The sequence below is a fragment of the Lampris incognitus genome, chromosome 19 (genome assembly GCF_029633865.1).
Source record: "Lampris incognitus isolate fLamInc1 chromosome 19, fLamInc1.hap2, whole genome shotgun sequence".
NCBI classification, from domain to species: domain Eukaryota; kingdom Metazoa; phylum Chordata; class Actinopteri; order Lampriformes; family Lampridae; genus Lampris; species Lampris incognitus.
This window is the reverse complement of record NC_079229.1, coordinates 25,183,302-25,203,370: the sequence shown is the minus strand read 5'-3', so window position 1 is coordinate 25,203,370 and position 20,069 is coordinate 25,183,302. Positions and strand designations below refer to the sequence as shown.

Sequence of the window (20,069 nt, the reverse complement as noted above, 5' to 3'; positions counted from 1 at the left end):
AAAACAAGCTATAGGGAGGAGATACTCGGCTGGCCGGAAGCAGTCTGCAGAGCAGAGACCGACCAGCGAGAGAAGACAGTTCAGGCAAAGGGCCGTCTCCGAACCCCAAACTCCCAAGCCAACCAAAGAAGAGAGGTATACCTCATTGGTCCGCGAACAAACAGTTCAGGAAACCTCTGTGTAACTGATATGTCACAGTTTTGAGCCCTGTGACTACCACAAAGTTGATCATTCATATATTATTTGGCCTGTCGCAATTGTCCTTGAGCAAGGCATTAAAACTCACACCTAATTAATTGTGAGTGCATATCAGATTGGCAGTTGAATGTGAAATTTTAAACGTATTGACAGTGTATCATTGCAGGTTAAATGTCCTTGTAGGGAAATCATTTTAACAAGGAACACTAACTAATACATACCGAGAAATAATATGCAAGTTTGTGTTAGACATGGCTCCAGCTCCAACAATGCAATGTAAAAACTAGTATAAAAACCTCCACTTTGAATCATATATATATGTTTTCATGGTCAATTATTAAAACATCTTTGTCACAGATGTGACTCTGGTACTGAACAAAATCGGCACTTGTTCTCTCAAATCTGTTGTCACATCTCCCATTCTTCTCCTCCATTGCTCTGTTTTTCCCTCCGTTTGTTGAAATCCCCCCTCCCCATCTTGTGGTTTCACGTTATCTTCGGTTTTTTGTTTTTTTTCTTTTGACCTGACAGGCACTCTATACCAAGGCTGTCCTCTGCAGACATACGGCCCGAGGAGAACCCTTATGACTTCAGACACTTACTGAGGAAGACCTCCCAGAGACGAAGGCTCATCAAACATTACTGAACACGGGGCTGAGCTGTTGAATACTTGACACAACACTGGCATGTGATATGACGAAATGACACAAGACTATGTGACGCCATACTGCGTCAGTTCATGTTACGATGCGTGATAACAATACCATTTATGTACACAGATTTCATAAGCGACAGTAGAGTGTTTAAAAAAAATCCAACTATTGTCAAAAGAGGTAACATAAAGTCGCTCCTTCCTAATTTTTCATTGCGCGATATTCAGGGCAAGGATAGCATAATGGAAATATGAGGTTTAAATAATGAATGCTATCCTTTTTCATTTATCGTACATATCTATTGTGCTCTTCCACTTTACATCTATTCACTGGACTTCTCTGTGCTGTTCATCATGTGTTGAACTGGACTTAATGTGGGTTAGGTAGAGTAGACTGAGTCACAATGCAAGGGTGTGAATGAGGCTTTCGTTATAATAATGTCTTGTAGTTAGCTTAGTTTTGGACATTGACTATTTTGATTGTGATGTCGTTCCACTGCTTGGAATGACGTCATTAATGAAATTGATTTGCTTGCTTTGTTTTTGTTTTTTTGGCGGGGTTGTATTATTGTTTAAGATTATTTAAATATTCAGTTTCATTTTTATAATGTCTGTAGATACCATATGTAAATATACGAGGGAAAATAGATTATCTTGCACCGTGTTGTCACCACATGCTTGAAGACTGTTTTTCAATTACTTTACGGGTTGTTTTTTTTTTGAAGAAGAGTCACTTATATAAGGTTGTCCTCAGCACATCTGTCCTGCTGTAATCAAGCTGTAAGAAATACAATTACATCTTCTTTTATTTGCAGGATCATCAGGATTATTTTGTCCATTAAATACATACAATTTGTCAAATGTCTCTTGGTGTATAGTTTTAGTTTGGGAACTGTCCCTGATCTCACTCCCACCATCAGGTAGCATGGAGAGATTTTGAAGAAACTAAGTGCTGTGTTTTCTAAAAATGTCACTCAGTCTAGCTTTTTCATGCCAATCGCCCAGTTATTTACATCACACCGTGCTGTTTTATACTATTTGCTGATGCAGTTCCAGAGACACATTGAAAGAATGGTCCATCAAGGCATTTTGTACTTGCTTTGGTGTACCACTTTTACCATCGCACCAGGGTTGTCATTGTTTTGTAGCTTCGTTGCATTGTTATATAGCTTAGTTGTATTGCTATATAGCTTAGTTGCATTGTTATAGAACTTACTTGCATTATTATATAGCTTAGCTACATTGTTACATAGCTTAGTTGCATTGTTTTATAGCTTAGTTGCATTGTTATAACTTAGTTGTATTATATAGCTTAGCTACATTGTTACATAGCTTAGTTGCATTGTTATATAACTTAGTTGCATTATTATATAGCTTAGCTACATTGTTACAAAGCTTAGTTGCATTGTTATATGGCTTAGATGCATATGGCTTAGTTGCATTGTTTTATAGCTTAGCTACATTATTTTATAGCTTAGCTGCACTGTTTTATAGCTTAGATGTATCATATAGCTTAGTTGCATCGTTACATGGCTTAGTTGCATTGTTATATAGCTTAGTTGCATTGTTTTATATCTAACTGCATTGTTTTATAGCTTAGTTGTATCATTATATCGCTTAGTTGCATTGCCTAGTTGCATTGCTATTTAGTTTAGTTGCATTGTTAACTAGCTTAGTCACTTGCATGTGTAATGAAAACATCTCACATAGCAACATGGTATATATGATATGTGATCAGATGCTTTTTGCAAGCATTGCCATAGATGGATAAGACAAAACTGACTCCATATCAGTGCTCATTTACATCCAGTTTCAATACCTGGAAACATTTCTCAAGCAAGCATTTTACACAAATGTTACAAAATAATTTGTCATGGTTTGAATTGTCTTAACATAAATCTCTGGAATATTCACATTGAAATGGCATCTGCAAGATTAGAGGGGTCAAGTTCACTTCAGTGTTTCTGAGGAGACAGTGGATCAACTAACCGATGTCATGGGGGAATAGAAAGTAGACATGAGCCAATTATAATCAATAGTCTGATAATACATTGACAGGTACCCTGGAAAGGTCATTCTATACTGATTCTATTCTTTTATTCCTATAAAGGTTTAAGTGTGAAAATCGTAACAATCCATGTGAAGGTTTCTATCTGGGATTTTCTGAGGCAACCACGTTTTCAGTGTAATCTATTAAAGTAAAACCGAACTTCTAGAAATGACATTGTAAAGTTTAAAGCAAAACTAACAAACACATTATGTTTGCCCAATTTACCCTCCTCATTAACCCCTACTGTTGTGAACAGTAAATTTCTCCAAATGTGTTTCAGTTTTGGATTTCCTGTTTGCACAATGGGTTGAATTCTGATGTAACTGATGTAATGGTTCCCATTTTGACATGGCATGTCATAATAGTCAAACTACAGCCTTTTAGCGGCATTTAAAGGGAAAAACCCCACAGGGTGCTGTTGGTAGACGTCGACAGATGCGCTGCACAAAGACGACACCATGCAACCGAATAAATCCTGCAGACTGCTGCAAAACATGACACATTTTGTAGTTTCACCGCTTGTGTTGTCTTGCGAGGCCCATATACATAGAAATTAGAAGAAAGCATGCTAATAACGTTATTTTGGTGGGATTTACGTTATTTTAGCTTATTTAACACTCTAAGAGACGACGTTTTCAGAACAGACTAGAAAGACGCTTTAGTTTATTGTGAGCAGCTCGCTTTTGCTTAAATTAGGACCACAGCTGATTTTGGCCCATGCACAAGTCCCAGCTTATCTTCAGGCGCAGCTCGGTTCAGCTTTAGGTGCCCGTGCATGCTCGGATCCATGTATTGCTCTCATTCTGTTGACACAACTGACAATGGGTGGTGATGGAGGGCAGAGAGCTGCACTGAGCGCTCCCGACACGGACGCGCTCACTTCAATGGTGTCTCCACCGCGTCGCCCAGCGTGTCCTCTATGGGCTACGGGAGGCGGACGACTTGCATAGTGGCAGAGAAATTAAACAGCTGGGCAAGGTGAATGTAGGCCGGTTGGCAGCACCGGCAAGTTTCAGCGAGTTGGGTCGCGGAGGACACAACAGAACAACTGTGGAGGATTTGGAGTCACGACTTCACGACGCGCACTATTCGTCATGAGCCGACGGTGAATCACCCTGGAGTTTCGGTGGTGACGTGAAATTAGGTTATAGCGCACGCGATACAACTAGGCATGGCTCATGCGGCTCATCCTTACACACGCAGCTCGGGCAACTTTCACCTCGGAGGCGCCCCGCGTTTTGCCGTCGTCTAAAAGAAAGAAAGAAAAGAAAGATATGAAAAGCGGCCAACTGAGAGACCTCTCGGCGCAACTTTGCTGCAACTCGGTGCATCGGCGTGCGTGACATATTCCCCGTGAGGTCAGAGGAGAGCGGCGCCGCTCTACGCTGAGGCGCGCGGAGTGCGCTGCTGGGGGTAAGTGTCACAAGCCGGAGTCTGTGGGAAGACGCGCTGCCTGCATGGCGTTGCGTCGGCGGTGTCGTGCGCCTGTGAACGCCCGCAGAACGGCGGGATTACACCTTGCGAGGCGAGTTTTGTCATGCGTTCACTGTTCTCCCCATAGAGCGTCCTGCCGAGTGCGCGCCACCGCGGCTGTGTTCGCAGCTACCCGAGAGCTCCGGCTGGATTCAGCACCACGTCTCTGAACAGCGCCCATTCGGCTCCTTTCGTTACACACGCACACGTCCCGCCGTGTCTGGATGGGCGCCGTTCGTCCCGGTCTCTTCTACAGCTCCTAACTACTGGCTACCATGGCAGCACACGGGTTTTGGTCTCTTGGCGGAGATAATGCAAGGGACAACGCAGGGAATCAAAGCCCCAACACGCGTGAGTAGCGTTTCATTTGCCCCCTTCCAATACCCCCCCTCCTCCTCCTCCGTTCGACCACTCGCTTTAATTTGTCTTTTCGGTGTGCTGTTTCAAGAGCGGTGTCTGGCTTCAGATATTAGTGTATTTTCCATTATTGCGAAAATGAGCCGGGTCGACACACCTGTTTTATTTTATCACCTTGCAATAAATAATCAGTAGCTGCAGGCAATTTACTTTACTCGATGCGTGTTGTGTTTCGGGTGTATGGGGTGCTATTCTCGGGTTCGAATTTATGGGCGTTATTTTTTATTTTTATTTTTTTTAAGGTTCATAACGTGAAGAAGCTCATTATTCATCCTCTGTCTATTTCACTCCCTCCAGCCAGGGCATGGTGCCAGGCGGCGGCCCAAAAATTATCCGGAGGCATTGGATCGAAATTATGTGGTATGTTGGTTCGAGGGGGGGTGGGGGGATGGGTGCGGGTACGCATCTATTAGCTGTCTATGTCAGCATGCCTCGTGGACTGGCATTGTTTGTTGTCAACCAAGTTCAATTAATATATCATAACAGACATGTATTTCTTTCTTTTTTTTGCGGTGTCCAAAGCTCTGCTCAATGTTGGAGAGGTGGAAAAAGCGGCCGAGCCCCCTGCCAAAGAACCAGAAACCACGTCCGAGACCTGCTGCTGTAACAAACCGTGCAATTGTTCCAAAGCGGCCGTCGTTTTCGCCAATCTCTACTCAACAGGTATATAAAAAGGATTATAAACCAATATTTGATCCGTGTAGGTTGCCTTCTGTGCCTTCTATAGTCAGGAACTGGACCTTTTTTTTTTATTATTTCTCTCCGGACTGGCCAAATTTTGGTGGAATATGACAAAAGGGGTCACCTTCAGCAAAACCCGTTGTTGGTACTGAGCTTGGCTGCCATTCAATCATTAGGCCTATTAAAGTAAAATGCTCGAGTCAAGCGCTACGCTACGTATCGATTTGATTTATCTAAGTCTATAGGCCCGGTGTAATTGCGTTGCATGGTGAGAGATGCGCTATTTTGGAAGCCTATATGTGACGTTTAATGGCGCGTGTAAGTAGCTTTAAAAATTCCCATTTGTAAAAAAAAATCTTCCAACTAACAAATGCTTCTCTTTTTAAAAAAAAATTAGGTCTTACGAAAGGCTAATAGAAACGCGATTAAATCTATTTCTGTTTTTATTTATGTGTTTATTTATTCATTCTGCAGACCTCCTACCTGCCTTGGATGGCGACACAAAAACAATGACCTTCCTCCAGGAGGTCGTGGATATTCTGCTGGCGTACATCGTGGAGTCGTTTGACAGGGAAACCAAAGTCATCGACTTCCACTATCCAAACGAGTTACTCCAGAGGAACAACTGGGGGCTTCAGGACGAACCGGCGACGCTGGACGACATCTTGATAAGCTGTCGCGCCACTCTCAAATACGCCATCAAAACGGGTAAGCGGGCTAAACGCGTGCGAACAAACGCCGAATTACTTTACTTCAACGAAGGCGGACTTGTTTCCTCTCTTACCATTTACGAAGTCTGTAATCAGCACTCTACCATTTCCCCCCCCACCCCCTCCCCTCAATGCGCATTGGGCCTAAACGTCGCTGAAATGGCCGCGCCACCTGACGCTTCGTCGTTCTCGTTTAAAGTCGTTTGAAACGTTCACCCGTCGCAGTTGACCGTTTGATGGAGACACGTGCCTTGTTTAAGGTTGAATTGTACATAATTTAATCCGCGTGCCATCGGTCGAGTTAGGCCAACGAAACAACAGCCGGAAATTGTCTTCAAGCGCCGGCCTGTATAGCAGTAAACCAGGCCTTTGGTTCGCCTATATGAAGGGTGGGCATAGCAGATACAGGCCGTCCGTTTCGGTCCGGCGACTTTCCGTTTCAACAAACGCCCCATAGAGTCTGTCCGCCCCGTGCAAACGTCTTAACGCGTTTGGGCACCGTGAAAATGCGGCACTGGCGCATTTCCCGTCGGGAGCCCCGTCGAGTATGTGCCCCCTCCGATGGTTCACCAGCGCGGTTAGGCGATAACAAAGCCACGCTTAAACAAGGCTTCCGTCCAACACGAACTTGAGCGCGACGTGGGGAGGAAAGGCGCGAAACGTTGCCGCAAATTTACGGCCACTGAAACAGGGTTAAATCATCGTTATGCCATTTCTGCCTTGCTTTTTTTAAAAAAAATTTTTTATTTAATTGTATGTATTTCTCTATTTTGTGTTCAGCCCACCCCAGGTACTTCAATCAGCTCTCTACGGGATTAGACATGGTCGGCCTGGCAGCGGACTGGCTCACATCCACCGCCAACACCAACATGTAAGCGTGTCCGTGATAATTAATGACCGTCACCTCTATTTCCGGTTTTTCCATATTCATTCCGCCCTGTGTCTGCGCCGGCTGATAGTGGCTCCCACCCCCCGTCAGTAAAGGGGGGGGGGTATTGAAATAAAAGGCGGCCCTCCTCCACCCCCTCCACCCCTAACCCCCCCCCCCCCCCCATGGCGATTCAAAGGGAGAAAATTAGGTCTGAGATTAAATGCAGACTAATCTGGGGGGCTAATTCTAGGATGCAGTGTGTGGCTGATAAACTGTATGAGTCAAATCTTGGCAATTTCAAACAGAGCTTCACGTCTTGTGATGGGGGCTATGTAAAGGGAAACCTCCCAAAATGCTCACATAAAATGGGTTGACCTTTATGTATGCTAGCATAGAAAATAACAGTTATGGCTTAATTATTGTTGCTATCTCCTGTTTTAGCAGTGGAGGGGGAGCAGCAGGGGAGACAGGGTAGGCAGTGCCTCACCCAGGCTAATAAAAAAAATATATATATATATCCTGATCGTTCCCAAAAAAAATTATTTTTTTTTTTTTACTTTAATTTGATAAGATTGTTGTAAAATTAATTTTAAAAAATCATGTAAAACTTCTTGTTTTATCAATAAAAGGCATGCCCTATTCAGGATGGCTTGCTCCCAAAGCTAGCATTCGTGAATGCAGGCTGCTGAGGGGGAGTCTGCTTGTGCCTCTCTCTGGCACAAATAAATATAGTTCACTGCCTACTCAGCTATGGACCTCACTGCACGTTACTGTTTTGGTCAGTTTCTTGGCTGAAGATATCTCAGCATCTACGTTTGGCTCATCAGTTTAAAAATAAATCCTATATCAATTCTGATTGTGTTGAGAAACCATCAAAAAAAGTTAAAAAAAACTAAACTGTTTAAGACAGTGGGCCATTTTGAGCCGTGGTGTATTATGTTCTCCTTTTTTTTTGTGGGAGTCTAGTATTTTTATACCCCAGTGATTTCACCCTTTTTATGACACAGGTTCACCTATGAGGTGGCTCCTGTCTTTGTGCTGCTCGAATACGTCACCCTGAAGAAGATGAGGGAGATCATTGGCTGGCAGGATGGGCGAGGGGATGGGATCTTCTCTCCTGGTACGTAGGTGACGCCAATCACTCACCACCCCTCTGTCTCACAGAAAAATGGAATGGCCTGCCGGCTGTGATGTGTCGGTTTGCATTTTTATGAGGTCTATCAAACAAGGTTCACCGTCAATACACCAATTTTATTTTTAGCCTGTCAACCTTTCATTTCTCTCATGCACTCCTGATTAACATGTGATGAATACTGGTCATTGGAGAGTGTAGCATTCAGGGAGCAACCACTGATGAGATCCTTTTGCATTATAATTGTACTAACGAGACTCTGACATCGTGGACAGTTAGACATTTGCATTAATATGGTTTTATATACTGTGATAAGAACTTCTTTTACTTTTAATTTTGAGATGTTGCATTTAAAAAAAATCTTCTCTTTATCAGTAAAAAGTCAAGCATCACACCCTTCAAATCTGATGGTGTTCTTTTATGTGAAAATGACATTCCTATGGCAGTGCAAGACGGTAAATTACTCAGTTGTATTATCTCATCTGTCCTGTAGGTGGTGCCATTTCTAATATGTACGCTATGCTGTTGGCCCGCTTCAAAATGTTCCCCGAAGTGAAGGAAAAGGGAATGTCCTCTGTTCCCAGGCTGGTGGCCTTCACATCAGAACATGTAAGAACATGTAACATGCATTAATTTCCATCTGGTTTCCTGCTTACTTTATTTCAACTACTTATCTTCTCTTTCTTTCACTTATGGCCTATCACTGATGGGGTTTAATATCTGTTTGTAATTGAACTGAAACGTCTTCACGGATATATACCAAGTCCAATTGCACTTGATTCCACTCCTTTGGATAACCATGACCTGGATTAATGAGAACATTCACATACAACATAACTGAGCACATCATAGGCCTATTAAACCTCAAAGATATTGCAATGCTATCCAGTTGGTTCCTCAGCAATATCATGAGATACAAAACAAATTAGTTAAATAATAAAGATATAATTTACAAGATTCAAATTCTGTATTAAAAACAAACAGGCAACATTGCTTATAAATATCAGGCGTCTGGGAATTCCTGGCATTTTCAACAGCTACAACCCTCCCTGATGTATTTCTCAGTCAGAAACTTGCCTCTGTATGACCAGCGATGATGCCGCTGATATAAAAGCTGCTGTAATTACAGTGGGACAATAGGTGACGCTCTATGTCCCTTCCTGCAGCTTGTGAGGACTTTGGAGGATGATAAAGCATGTCCACTATTAACGTGCCTCCTACATTTCACTGCAAAATCTCCATGTGGCCCTAGTTTCAAATTTCCAGCAAAACAACAACCATCAAACTGGGCTTAACATAAACCAGGTTGTTGTTTTACAGACGGATGTGAATATAATCTCTCTCTCTCTCTCTCTCTCTCTCTCTCTCTCTCTCTCTCTCTCTCTCTCTCTCTCTCTCTCTCTCTCTCTCTCTCTCTCTCTCGCTAACTCACACACACACACACATTTTCTCTCCCTTTATTAACTTTCAGAGCCATTTCTCAATCAAAAAAGGTGCTGCAGCCCTTGGCATCGGGACAGAGAGCGTTATCTGCATCAAAGCAGATGAAAGGTACAGGTGACCTCTAATCTGATGTCTAAAAGATGAAAAATTAGATATCAATATATGGTTTAACAAAAGCCTTCGAGCAACAAAAGCTTGTGTCTGTTCCTTTGCAGCGGCAAATTGATTCCATCTGACCTTGAGAGGAGGATATTGGAGGCTAAACAGAAGGTAATTTTGTAGACGTTTGTAACACTTTCACAGCAAAGCAACAGATGTTACATCACTCAACCAAAACCACGACAATGACTGTGGAAATGAGATATGGTAATATACAAACATCACTATATTTGCATCAATAGATGCTGAAACATCCAGACTCTGTCATGTTACCGGAGATGAAGATGAGTGTTCACGCCTTAAGAGCTGTTTCAACAGATATACTTTCTATGATGTGACATTTGCTCTGCCGCTGTTGTTCTCTTATTATTAGAATGGTTTGTTAGTATATTCTGTATTTTTATATAAATATCTGCTGCTGTGTTGTTTATCAGGTGTAGTTTTGGTATATTGGGTTGGTAGTATGTTGGCATATTAGTGTAGCACAACTCTATTTCCAACCTTTTGTCCAAATTCAGTGTCAGTCCCAGCTCTAACTTTTGTCCCTTCCCCTATACCTTGGTTCACATCCCACTCCCACCACTAATAGTCAGCACATAGACAAACAAATACAAACACACACACATTAATGTAATTACCCAGTGCCTTTACTAGGCCTCATATTCCTATTCCCACCATTGTAGCCTTATGTTTTTTTTTTTAAACTTTGTCAGCTTTTGCGTCATATGTAAAGTCCCTATTCTTAATATTTGACCTTTACATTATTTGTGCAGGGTTTTGTACCCTTCTTTGTGAGTGCGACTGCTGGCACAACTGTGTACGGCGCCTTTGATCCTCTCATTGCCATCTCTGACATCTGCAAGAAATACAATGTCTGGATGCATGTGGATGTGAGTAGAACAACTGGACATTTTGTTTTTGGACTCAGTCTACTTCGATCTGTACAGCCTTTGTATATAGACTGTACCTACCTTGGATTTATCCATTTTAGAATGTGGTTATCACCTCATATATGTATGCTCAAGAGCAAATTTTTTTAGGTGGTTGATTCAGTAGCTTGGACCGCAGGAACACAGAACTTACCAGCCACTTTGACAAATGTAATGTATCTGTCTCCCCCTCGACTGCTTTCAGTTGACCTAGATAGGAGCCAGCCATTTCCTATCTAACAGTGGAGATTAGAGAAACTGGAGCGGAGGCTGTAAATCATCCCCTCCCCTGACTTCACCATCATGGCCTCTCTCAGTGAGAGGACTCTATCTATTAATGAAGGTGATTCAGGCCTGACAGGGGGACACCTCTATTAAGAAACATAAACAGACATGCCTGTCATTTTTTTCAACAGGACAGGATGAAAAAAAACTGCTTTATTTCCACACTTGATGTATTTATCGGTGTATGCTGTTTTATGGGGACAGCTCTTGATGCATTTTCTGTCATTACATGCGAAATGGCCTTTTTTAATACCCTGTAATGAGCATCATGAAACAGTCACAGTTACAAGAAGCTGAACAGTTGCAACAAAGCCTGTAAACAGGTCCAAACAAGCTGTTGATACTCTGTTTGCCTTGACACATCTCACACTGATCTACAGTCTACAGCCTTGACTCTATTTATAACATGTCTTGTTATCATTTGTCCCTCCTCTTAGGGTGCATGGGGAGGAAGTCTTCTTATGTCCAGGAAACACAGGTGGAAGCTGGATGGAGTTGAGAGGCAAGGATCGTAATACTTAGCTTCAGAATTAAATGCTGTTTGTCATTAACCAGGGCTCCCAAGAAGCATTATAAGTAAAGGTGCTTGATAGTTGTTTTTGTTGTTTTTTTCCCAGGGCCAACTCAGTAACATGGAACCCGCACAAGATGATGTCAGTCCCCCTGCAGTGCTCTGCCCTTCTTGTCAGAGAGGAGGTAAGTCCTATTTCGCATCCAAAACATTATATGCTTACATAAGAGTATATAATTCCATTCCAATATATTGTTGCCTGTGATGTGCAAAATGATTATATTATCATCCTGTGTACAGTTTCTACCCCATCATATATATATGTATATATATTTTTTGTCCCGATCTGTCCATAGGGTCTGATGCAGAGCTGCAACCAGATGCATGCCTGCTACCTGTTCCAGCAGGACAAACAATATGACCTGTCCTATGACACGGGAGACAAGGCCCTGCAGTGTGGACGCCACGTGGACATCTTCAAGCTGTGGCTTATGTGGAGAGCCAAGGTAGGTGCCATACTGGCTGCAGTCTGAACCCTGTTCCACTGAACATTGTTTACAAACTTAATCAATGGATTAGAAACTATTCAGTTCAGTTTTATTTCACTGGCATAGAGGTTTATATTACTAAAAGTAAACAAATATGCCCTTTTATCTGTTTTGGTGAAGCTGAGATGAAGCTGTTTTTTGATAGCAGACAGTCAAGGCATCTTGTAGAGAGGTGGGGCAAACCGATCCTTGTTAGTACATAGCTTGCTCCTTCTTCAGCAGATTGACAGGTAGTTAGTGGGTTACTGAATGCAGCAACACAGTAGGGAGAGGGACCTCAAAAACATTGGCTTTGATGGACTTATATATATATACACTTATATATATACACATATCCCCAGCCAATTAACCCATTCTTCCGAGCCATCCCAGTCGCTGCTCCACCCCCTCTGCGAATCTGGGGAGGGCTGCAGTCTATCACATGCCTCCTCCGGTACATGTAGATTCACCAGCCGCTTCTTTTCACCTGACAGTGAAGAGTTTCGCCAGGGGCACGTAGCACATGGGAGGCTATCGCGCTATTCCCCCAGTTCCCTCTCCCCCTTGAACAGACGCCCTGACCGACCAGAGGAGGTGCTAGTGCAGCGGCCAGAACACATACCCACATCCGGCCTCCCACCTGTAGACACAGCCAATTGTGTCTGTAGGTTCACCCGACCAAACCAGAGGTAACACAGGGATTTGAACCAGTGATCCCCGTGTTGGTAGGCAATGGAATAGACCGCTACACTACCCTGACACCCTGGACTTTTATATTTGATAGGGATTTATTTGGCGTTCACTAATTTGAGTGTATGTGCATGTGACTTTTAGTGTGTGTGCTTATGGGCGCACCTGTGTATGTTTTAAAATTTAACCACAACAGGTAATTTCAAATTATTTAGGATGGTTTATTTGAGGTGTTATTTAAAATTATGTCTGTTTAATATGTATCTTGTCAACTTTAATTTTATAATATGATATGCACATTATATTGCATAAAGTGCAGAGTTTGATACTAATTTTATAATATCAATATCCAGTTTAACTTCAGAATTCAGATAAGCGGCTTGGATAATGGATGGATGGACTTTAACTCCAGAAAAAGACTTCTGTTCTTTGTACAGTCATGCATTACAGTAATGGAGAAATATGTTTGGTTTTACAATTGTTTTGTTTTTTTATGTTCAACATGGATGCCCGTGATCACCGATTTTAACCTCTTTATTGACAGGGCACCATTGGGTTTGAGGCCCAGATTGACAAATGTCTGGAACTATCAGAGTACCTGTACAACAAGATCAAGGACAGAGAAGGATACGAGATGGTATTTAATGGAAAAGTATGTTCACATTTGATTTTCACTAGGTTGAAAAATAGTACATTGGAATAATTAGCACCGAGCCTCTTTTACCACAGAATATTAAGCGTCACTTATGGGTGACTTGATTGACATGCGGTGCACAATCGCTTTGTGTTGGATGAATGCCCTTTTTTTCTACTGGCTGTCAGTATAATACGCTGTTATTATGTTTAATGAATAGCATAATGGCCTATAATTGCTAATATGCATATGAATAGTCTGATGTGTGAAATAACCCCTACCAAGTAAAAAGTGCAACAACAAAAACACAAGAGCGTAACGGAGCTATCAAGCCAAAAACTGCTTAATAATAAGGAGTGCTTGGAAACCTGGAGTAATTTGAAGTAAAAGGTCTTCAATAAATTTTCAAGGTTTATTTTTTCCCCTCAGCATCAATGTCTGATAGTATCATATCCCAAAGGGTGACAGGCATAGGTCTGGTCCTCTGGGCATTATCCCAGGTGTTCAGCGGGCTCTGCTTCCCAGAAAGCCATTACATCAATTTGATGTCGAGCATAGTTGACCTGAACCAGCCCAGCTGTATAAATGAGGCTGGTGTGCATGGCTAGTCAGCCATTGGTAATGAATGCTTTTCCACCAGCAAATGGACAGGAGTGTCTCTCACATGGCATCTGATGCCAAAAAGCAGAGCTGTTACTGGGCTTTCAGGAAAAGAGTCTGTCTGTTAATGAGTCAGCTTACCTGTCTTGATATTCTGGCCCCCGAAATGGGCCAAAGTATTTTCTTGTCAGCATATATGAATTACCATTTTTCACAGAGAATTCACTTAGCCAGAGTCCACTGGCTTGATGAAGGGGTATTACTTTCAACATTTTATTCTTATTTTGATGTATCAATTGTACGTCTAATGGATGTCTGGGTACAAATTGCCCTGGTACAAACGTGTGTGTGTGTGTGTGTGTGTGTGTGTGTGTGTGTGTGTGTGTGTGTGTGTGTGTGTGTGTGTGTGTGTGTGTGTGTGTGTGTGTGTGTGTGTGTGTGTGTGTGTGTGTGTGTGTGTGTGTGTGTGTGTGTGCATGTCTGTGCAGCTGTTGGTGCATTTGAGCAGATGAATAATTTCTTCTTCTGCTGTTTATTACATGTGCTCCCGCAGCCTCAGCACACCAATGTGTGCTTTTGGTACCTTCCTCCTGGGATCCGCTATTTGGAGGACAAAGAGGAGAAAAAGAAACGTCTGCACAAGGTGGGTGAGCAGAGATAAGCACCCTGACTCCAGTATCATTCGCTAACACGCCTTATACTGCTCCTTTCATCTGCCCTACACACCTTTGATTCCCATCTGGCTTTTCCAATTGCATGTCTTCATCTTCGTCATCAGGATCAAAGTGGACATCCACTGGTATTCATGGAAACCCCTTGCCAAACGCACTTTTCTGAGAGAGAGAGAAAGTCTGAAAAGGAAGTTATGATGACAGCAAGGGTTTTTAAAATCAGAGAGGGGCTATCACAGGTCGAGCTTAGGGGGAGCGTGTGTATGAAGGAGGGATTTGGACTATTCAGTCATCCAATGGCTGCTGCTGTGGCAGTCATTCAGAGTCGCCCACAGCAGCAGGGGCCTACTAATTGACAATTAGGACAAACAGATGGTGTGCATGCCAGCCATTTATAGTGCCTTCCCTCTCCTTCTCGTTCGCTCTCTCTCCCGTGTCTTCTTTCCCCATCTTGAACCAACAACCATCAGTCATTTGGTTTCTTTGTCACGGCATGTCCTACGGCGAGATGTCCTTTTTATTTTCCCAACTTTGGTTGAAGGGTACCGTGGACACGCTTCACTGGACTGAATGTTTAGCAAGCTTGTTTCTTTGGGGGTTTGGTTTTTCACAGACATTGACATTGACTAGATGATGTAATGCTGTCTGTTTAGCAACCCACTCACCCCCACTCCCCAAAAAACAAACTAACTAAAGAACTAAATAAATAAATCGTAGGTCTAATTTGGAGAAAAACTGCTTTATTTCCACTTGCATTGCCATGCTGGCTTTTTTAAAAGGAAAATTGGAGATGTAAATAGAACATTGTTAGAGGAATCATTTGAAATCTGCAGCTGCTATTATGTGACCAAGATTGCAGACTTGCCAATTGCAACAGGACACGTGCAACAAATTTAAGAGGAATGACTGCTGTGATGACGTGATGAGAGTGGTGGCATAACTAACAGAAAGAGCCTAAGCACTGAGCCTCTGTGAGCTCATGCATACGCCAAGTTTCACAATTTTGTTCTGCTTTTGTTTAGTTTTGTATTTTAGTTTTTTTCATGGAAAGTTAACTAAGCATGCACACTCTGTTTTAAACAGCGCTCTGCTTTAAATATTCACAGTCAAACATTCACACCTGGGGGCTGCCCAGCACAGATGCAGTACAGTACAGTTCTAATTTTGGCCACTGTAAATCTTTTGCAGCGTGTTAACTTTTTATAGAAAGGGAAGCTGTAAACTTCACTTTCTAAACACTTTAAACATCCCCTTTTCATCTGTGAGCACAAGTTGCCTAAATTGTCAACTTTTTTTCCCCAACTTAATACCCCTCGATGTATTTGGGTTCTCGCTAGATTATGCCAGACCCTAAGGTTATTTTAGTCACTGCTAATTTAAGCCCATAAGCTGGAGTTTAGCTTGAGTAACTGTCACCTTGTATGACTGCACCATGTGCAAAAGCGCAAGTGCAACGTGGATCACCAAAATCCACCTAATATGCGGCTTTCAGCCTGTCTTCCTCCAGATCCCCTTCAATATTCATGAAAAGTAAAACCAGCAGGCATATGTTTGATTTATGAACGCAGTATAATATCCTTTGTGTTATACCTGTATCAAAAGTATCTCAATAACATGACCTCATTACAGACTTTTTTCTCTGGCTGAAATAAACGTTTTGCTTAGTTTTGCAGTGAAACGGTGGCTAATAATCATCAGATAATGTCAGATACACCGCAGAGACTCCATATCTGGAGGGAGGATTCATTGTCTTGCTCTTTTCCTGTCTCCTATTAAGTCCCCCCTGTCAGTCTGGTAGTGTAGTGATAGCCCTAATAAGGAGTGTTACTTTTTCCTCTTTGTTGCAAACTTGTAATTGAATCTCACCACTCATCAAAGTACGGAATCCACACTGCCGTCAGCACTGGGCTCAGCACAAAATAAATGGTTCTTGCCACAGTAGTCCTGAAGATAACCTCCCAACTTGGCTGCCTGGGTCAAAATGCGATGTACCCAGCTGGGGTTCGATTTAGTAGTCAGCCTGACTGGGGTAAGATGTCTACTGAGGCTCGTAGAGTTAAATAGCAATAGACTGCATGCACCAGGATTGCCATTATCTGACAAGAAGAAAACTAGTTTTTCTAATAGTGACTAAAAACAAACAAAATATGACAAACTAAGTGAAACACTGCAAAACAATAAATCGCACATGCCCGTTTTCAGAAGTAGAGTTGAGCAGTGAAGACTACAGCTGATGTCTCGCTGATTTTGGTTGCGGTGGGATTCTGTAACTTCAAATGCATCGGTAGTAGTAGTAGTAATAGTAGTTGTAGTTGTAGTAGTAGTCATAGTGATGGTAGTGGTACTTTATTAAACCCAAAATTGTCTTATCACGGACATTGTCACCTGCAAGATACAACGCAATGCAAACTCAGACATGATAAATATAAATACATATTACACATACATACAAACATGTCTACTTCCAGGGTGTCTGGGTAGCATAGTGATTTATTCCGTTGCCTACCAACATGGGGACTGCTGGTTCAAATCCCTGTGGTACCTCCAGCTTGGTCAGGCATCCCTACAGACACAACTGGCTGTGTCTGCAGGTGGGAAGCTGGATGTGGGTATGTCCTGGTCACTGCGCTAGCGCCTCCTCTGGTCGGTCGGGGGCGCCTGTTTAGGGGGGAGGTAGGAATTGGGGGGAATAGCGTGAGCCTCCCACGTGCTACATCCCCCTGGCGACACTCCTCACTGTCAGGTGAAAAGAAGCAGCTGGCGACTCCACATGTATCAGTGGAAGTATGTCGTAATCTGCAGCCGTCCCCAGATCAGCAGAGGAGGTGGAGCAGGAAATAGGGGGGGGGGCATGTCTATTTCCTCTTTAAAGCTGAAATTACATAGCCTGGTCAGGCAGCCAACCATTAATTCATACCAACAAATCAGCAGATTTGCACTACTTATAAACTTACATCTTCTCACTAAGTCATTTTCTCTCTCTCTGTCTCTCTCGCCCTCCCTCCCTCTCGCTCTGTCTTTCTCTCACACACACACACTCACTCACATTCTGTCTCTCTCACTCACTTAAGTAGGCAATGGCAAGAGGTTACTATTCTGCTCAAGTGACGACATCAAACCCATATGCATTCTTTTTTACTTTACCATAGCCAAAACAGTGATAATGTGTGGCATATTGTGTTGGCTGTTGGTCAGGTGGCCCCTGTGATAAAGGCCAGGATGATGGAGTATGGTACGACCATGGTCAGCTACCAACCACAGGGAGACAAGGTCAACTTTTTCCGGATGGTCATCTCAAATCCCGCTGCTACCTTCGAGGACATCGACTTTCTCATCGAGGAGATTGAACGGCTCAGCCAAGATTTATAAGACTCATCTCACGAAAACCTCTTGTACTTTACCCCCCTAGACGGATGAAATGTTTGTCGTGAATGTACTGGTAATCTATTTTTTTTTCTTTCCTCCAAAGTCACATATTAAAAATTATATTTGAGAAAAAGATCTATAGATCCCATATATATATATATATATATATATATATATATATATATATATATATATATATAATGTATTGTAGCTTTTGCTGTGGACCACAAGCTCTGTAAAAGTGCTTCTGTCTGCCTTTCCTAGTGTAGAGTAGTGTAAGTGATGTGACTTTCCATGTAATTTTGTGATATGAAATGCTTGTGCAATAGATTGATGGGGAAAGAGTTTATTTTTTAATCATTCTCATTTGCCAGCTATGTTATAGTACCAAATGTGGTTGTGCTCTATTGTAATCTACATTTGAATATTATTTGTGGTTCAAAAAGCACCTCTGCTTACCTCAGCTCAGTCAACTGCCTTTTCATCTGCACATACTTCAACCAGTGGATTTTGGTCAAACTTCTCTTAGGGAGACAGGATCACAAAATATTGCTGTACCAGCAAGCACTACAAGAAACAAGTATACCCACGTGAAGATGCCATGATCTGTATCGGAAAACAAGTTCCTAAAAATGAAGGCAAGGAAAAGGGAGAGGGGGAAAAGTGCCTACTGAGGGATGGATAACATTCACAGTAGAATTAAACAAGGACTAGGTCAGTTCATGGTATCTGAATTAAGTCCATCTCTAAACTCTCCACGTAGGGAAGTCCATCCACTCAAAACACCCAACGCCATTTTACAGAAAGACCTTCCTTGATGATGCTACTTCGTTAGTGCTGTTTTCATTCCTTCTAATGTGAATATTGCCGTTTCACTTTTTTTAGTGGATTTAAAGGTGAGATAGGCTTCGTGAAACCCTTTTTATTTGATGTCAGCCGCTAAAGCACATATCGAAATGGAGGCCGTTTGGCCGCATAGACAATGCTATGTGTCTCCCCTTTTCAATTACACCATGAACGTGTCATAATCATGCCGTACTGTAGTTGGACATCTGGTGAATAACAATTCACTTGATGAAAAACGCTCTCACCTGAAACACAGCACCAAGAGAGAGGTCTGAAGCCATTTTTTTCAATGGCGTCATTGTTTTAAGATGATCCCTTAATGCAAGATGTAGGATCTTAGGAAACTTGAGGGACAATATTGGCGTTTTGTCTGAGTGCAGGAAATTCACCGGATTTGCGGCTACTGTATAGCTGACATCACTTGCACTAAGTTATTGTGGGAAGGAGGCACACACCTTAACATTGGAAATGAGCTTTCTACTATATTCATTCACAAGCAATATTTGGACATGGGGCCCAATGTATATGCCCTGCAAATTATGAGTGCAAGTGATCAAGTCAAGTGTAGTTAATGATAGTTAATATAATCAAGTTTCCAGAGACAGCTCTGTTTCTTAACGCACAACGGGTTCGTTGAAGAAGGTTCGATTAACATTTTCATCAGAACACACGTTAGACAAGCACAATTTGCTTAACATGGTTCGTCAGTGTACAATCACTTTTAATCATAGATTGTAAATAAAATTATAAGATGTCCCAAGTACATATCCTTGTGTATACATACATGTATATAAGACATATATAACCAGAGACTATTTGTGAGGTAAATTTATTCATATTTTCTCTATCCAACATAGATTACCTGTATTTTCATCCTGTTAGTCTAAAAGGCTTTTTATTGTGTGTATGTATGTCAGATATGTACTTGACTTGATTTGTGAATATGATAGCTATTTCAAAGAAAAAGTGTTTCAGGGACTGGCTTTAAACTCATGGTTAAAGAAACTTGACAGATTTCACCTTGAAAAAACTTTCAACACTCTGGTGTTTTGAGTTTCAAAATGAATATGCAAAGCCATTTTGACTCTGAAGCCCTGTGTTTTTTGTGCACAAGTGATACTTGACAGTATGTGCCAACGTGTACCTTAGTGTGTCTGTAACTGTGTTGCCTTAGTATCAATTGCCAGTATTGTCTAGTTTCCCTCCAAGGGGGGGTTGTGCACT

The 20,069-nt window shown here is 42.1% G+C and overlaps 2 protein-coding genes across 2 annotated transcripts in view; both read left to right on the top strand.

Annotated features, from left to right (window-relative positions):
* Window positions 1-844, top strand: part of myo3a (myosin IIIA) — an 80,036-nt gene extending 79,192 nt beyond the window's left edge. The window contains exons 37-38 of the mRNA XM_056299507.1: window positions 41-135; window positions 730-844. Coding sequence (XP_056155482.1) covers window positions 41-135; window positions 730-844 — 210 coding nt within the window. The remainder of the gene's footprint in view (window positions 1-40; window positions 136-729) is intronic.
* A 3,804-nt stretch (window positions 845-4,648) lies between these two features.
* Window positions 4,649-18,002, top strand: gad2 (glutamate decarboxylase 2). Its single transcript, XM_056299164.1, has 16 exons — window positions 4,649-4,724; window positions 5,088-5,150; window positions 5,313-5,453; window positions 5,946-6,179; window positions 6,962-7,052; window positions 8,060-8,172; window positions 8,678-8,793; window positions 9,656-9,735; window positions 9,843-9,897; window positions 10,560-10,676; window positions 11,438-11,502; window positions 11,618-11,696; window positions 11,868-12,017; window positions 13,273-13,380; window positions 14,516-14,605; window positions 17,829-18,002. Exons 1-16 carry the CDS (start codon window positions 4,649-4,651, stop codon window positions 18,000-18,002), a joined length of 1,752 nt encoding a protein of 583 aa, XP_056155139.1.
* The last annotated feature ends 2,067 nt before the right edge of the window (window positions 18,003-20,069 follow it).

Bases quoted from the DNA above. Each gene is read 5' to 3' on its own strand.
- gad2 (XM_056299164.1), top strand. From the start codon at position 4,649: ATGGCAGCACACGGGTTTTGGTCTCTTGGCGGAGATAATGCAAGGGAC. The intron at 5,454-5,945 runs GTATATAAAAAG...TTCATTCTGCAG, and splicing joins CGCCAATCTCTACTCAACAG to ACCTCCTACCTGCCTTGGAT. The intron at 7,053-8,059 runs GTAAGCGTGTCC...TTTATGACACAG, and splicing joins TCCACCGCCAACACCAACAT to GTTCACCTATGAGGTGGCTC.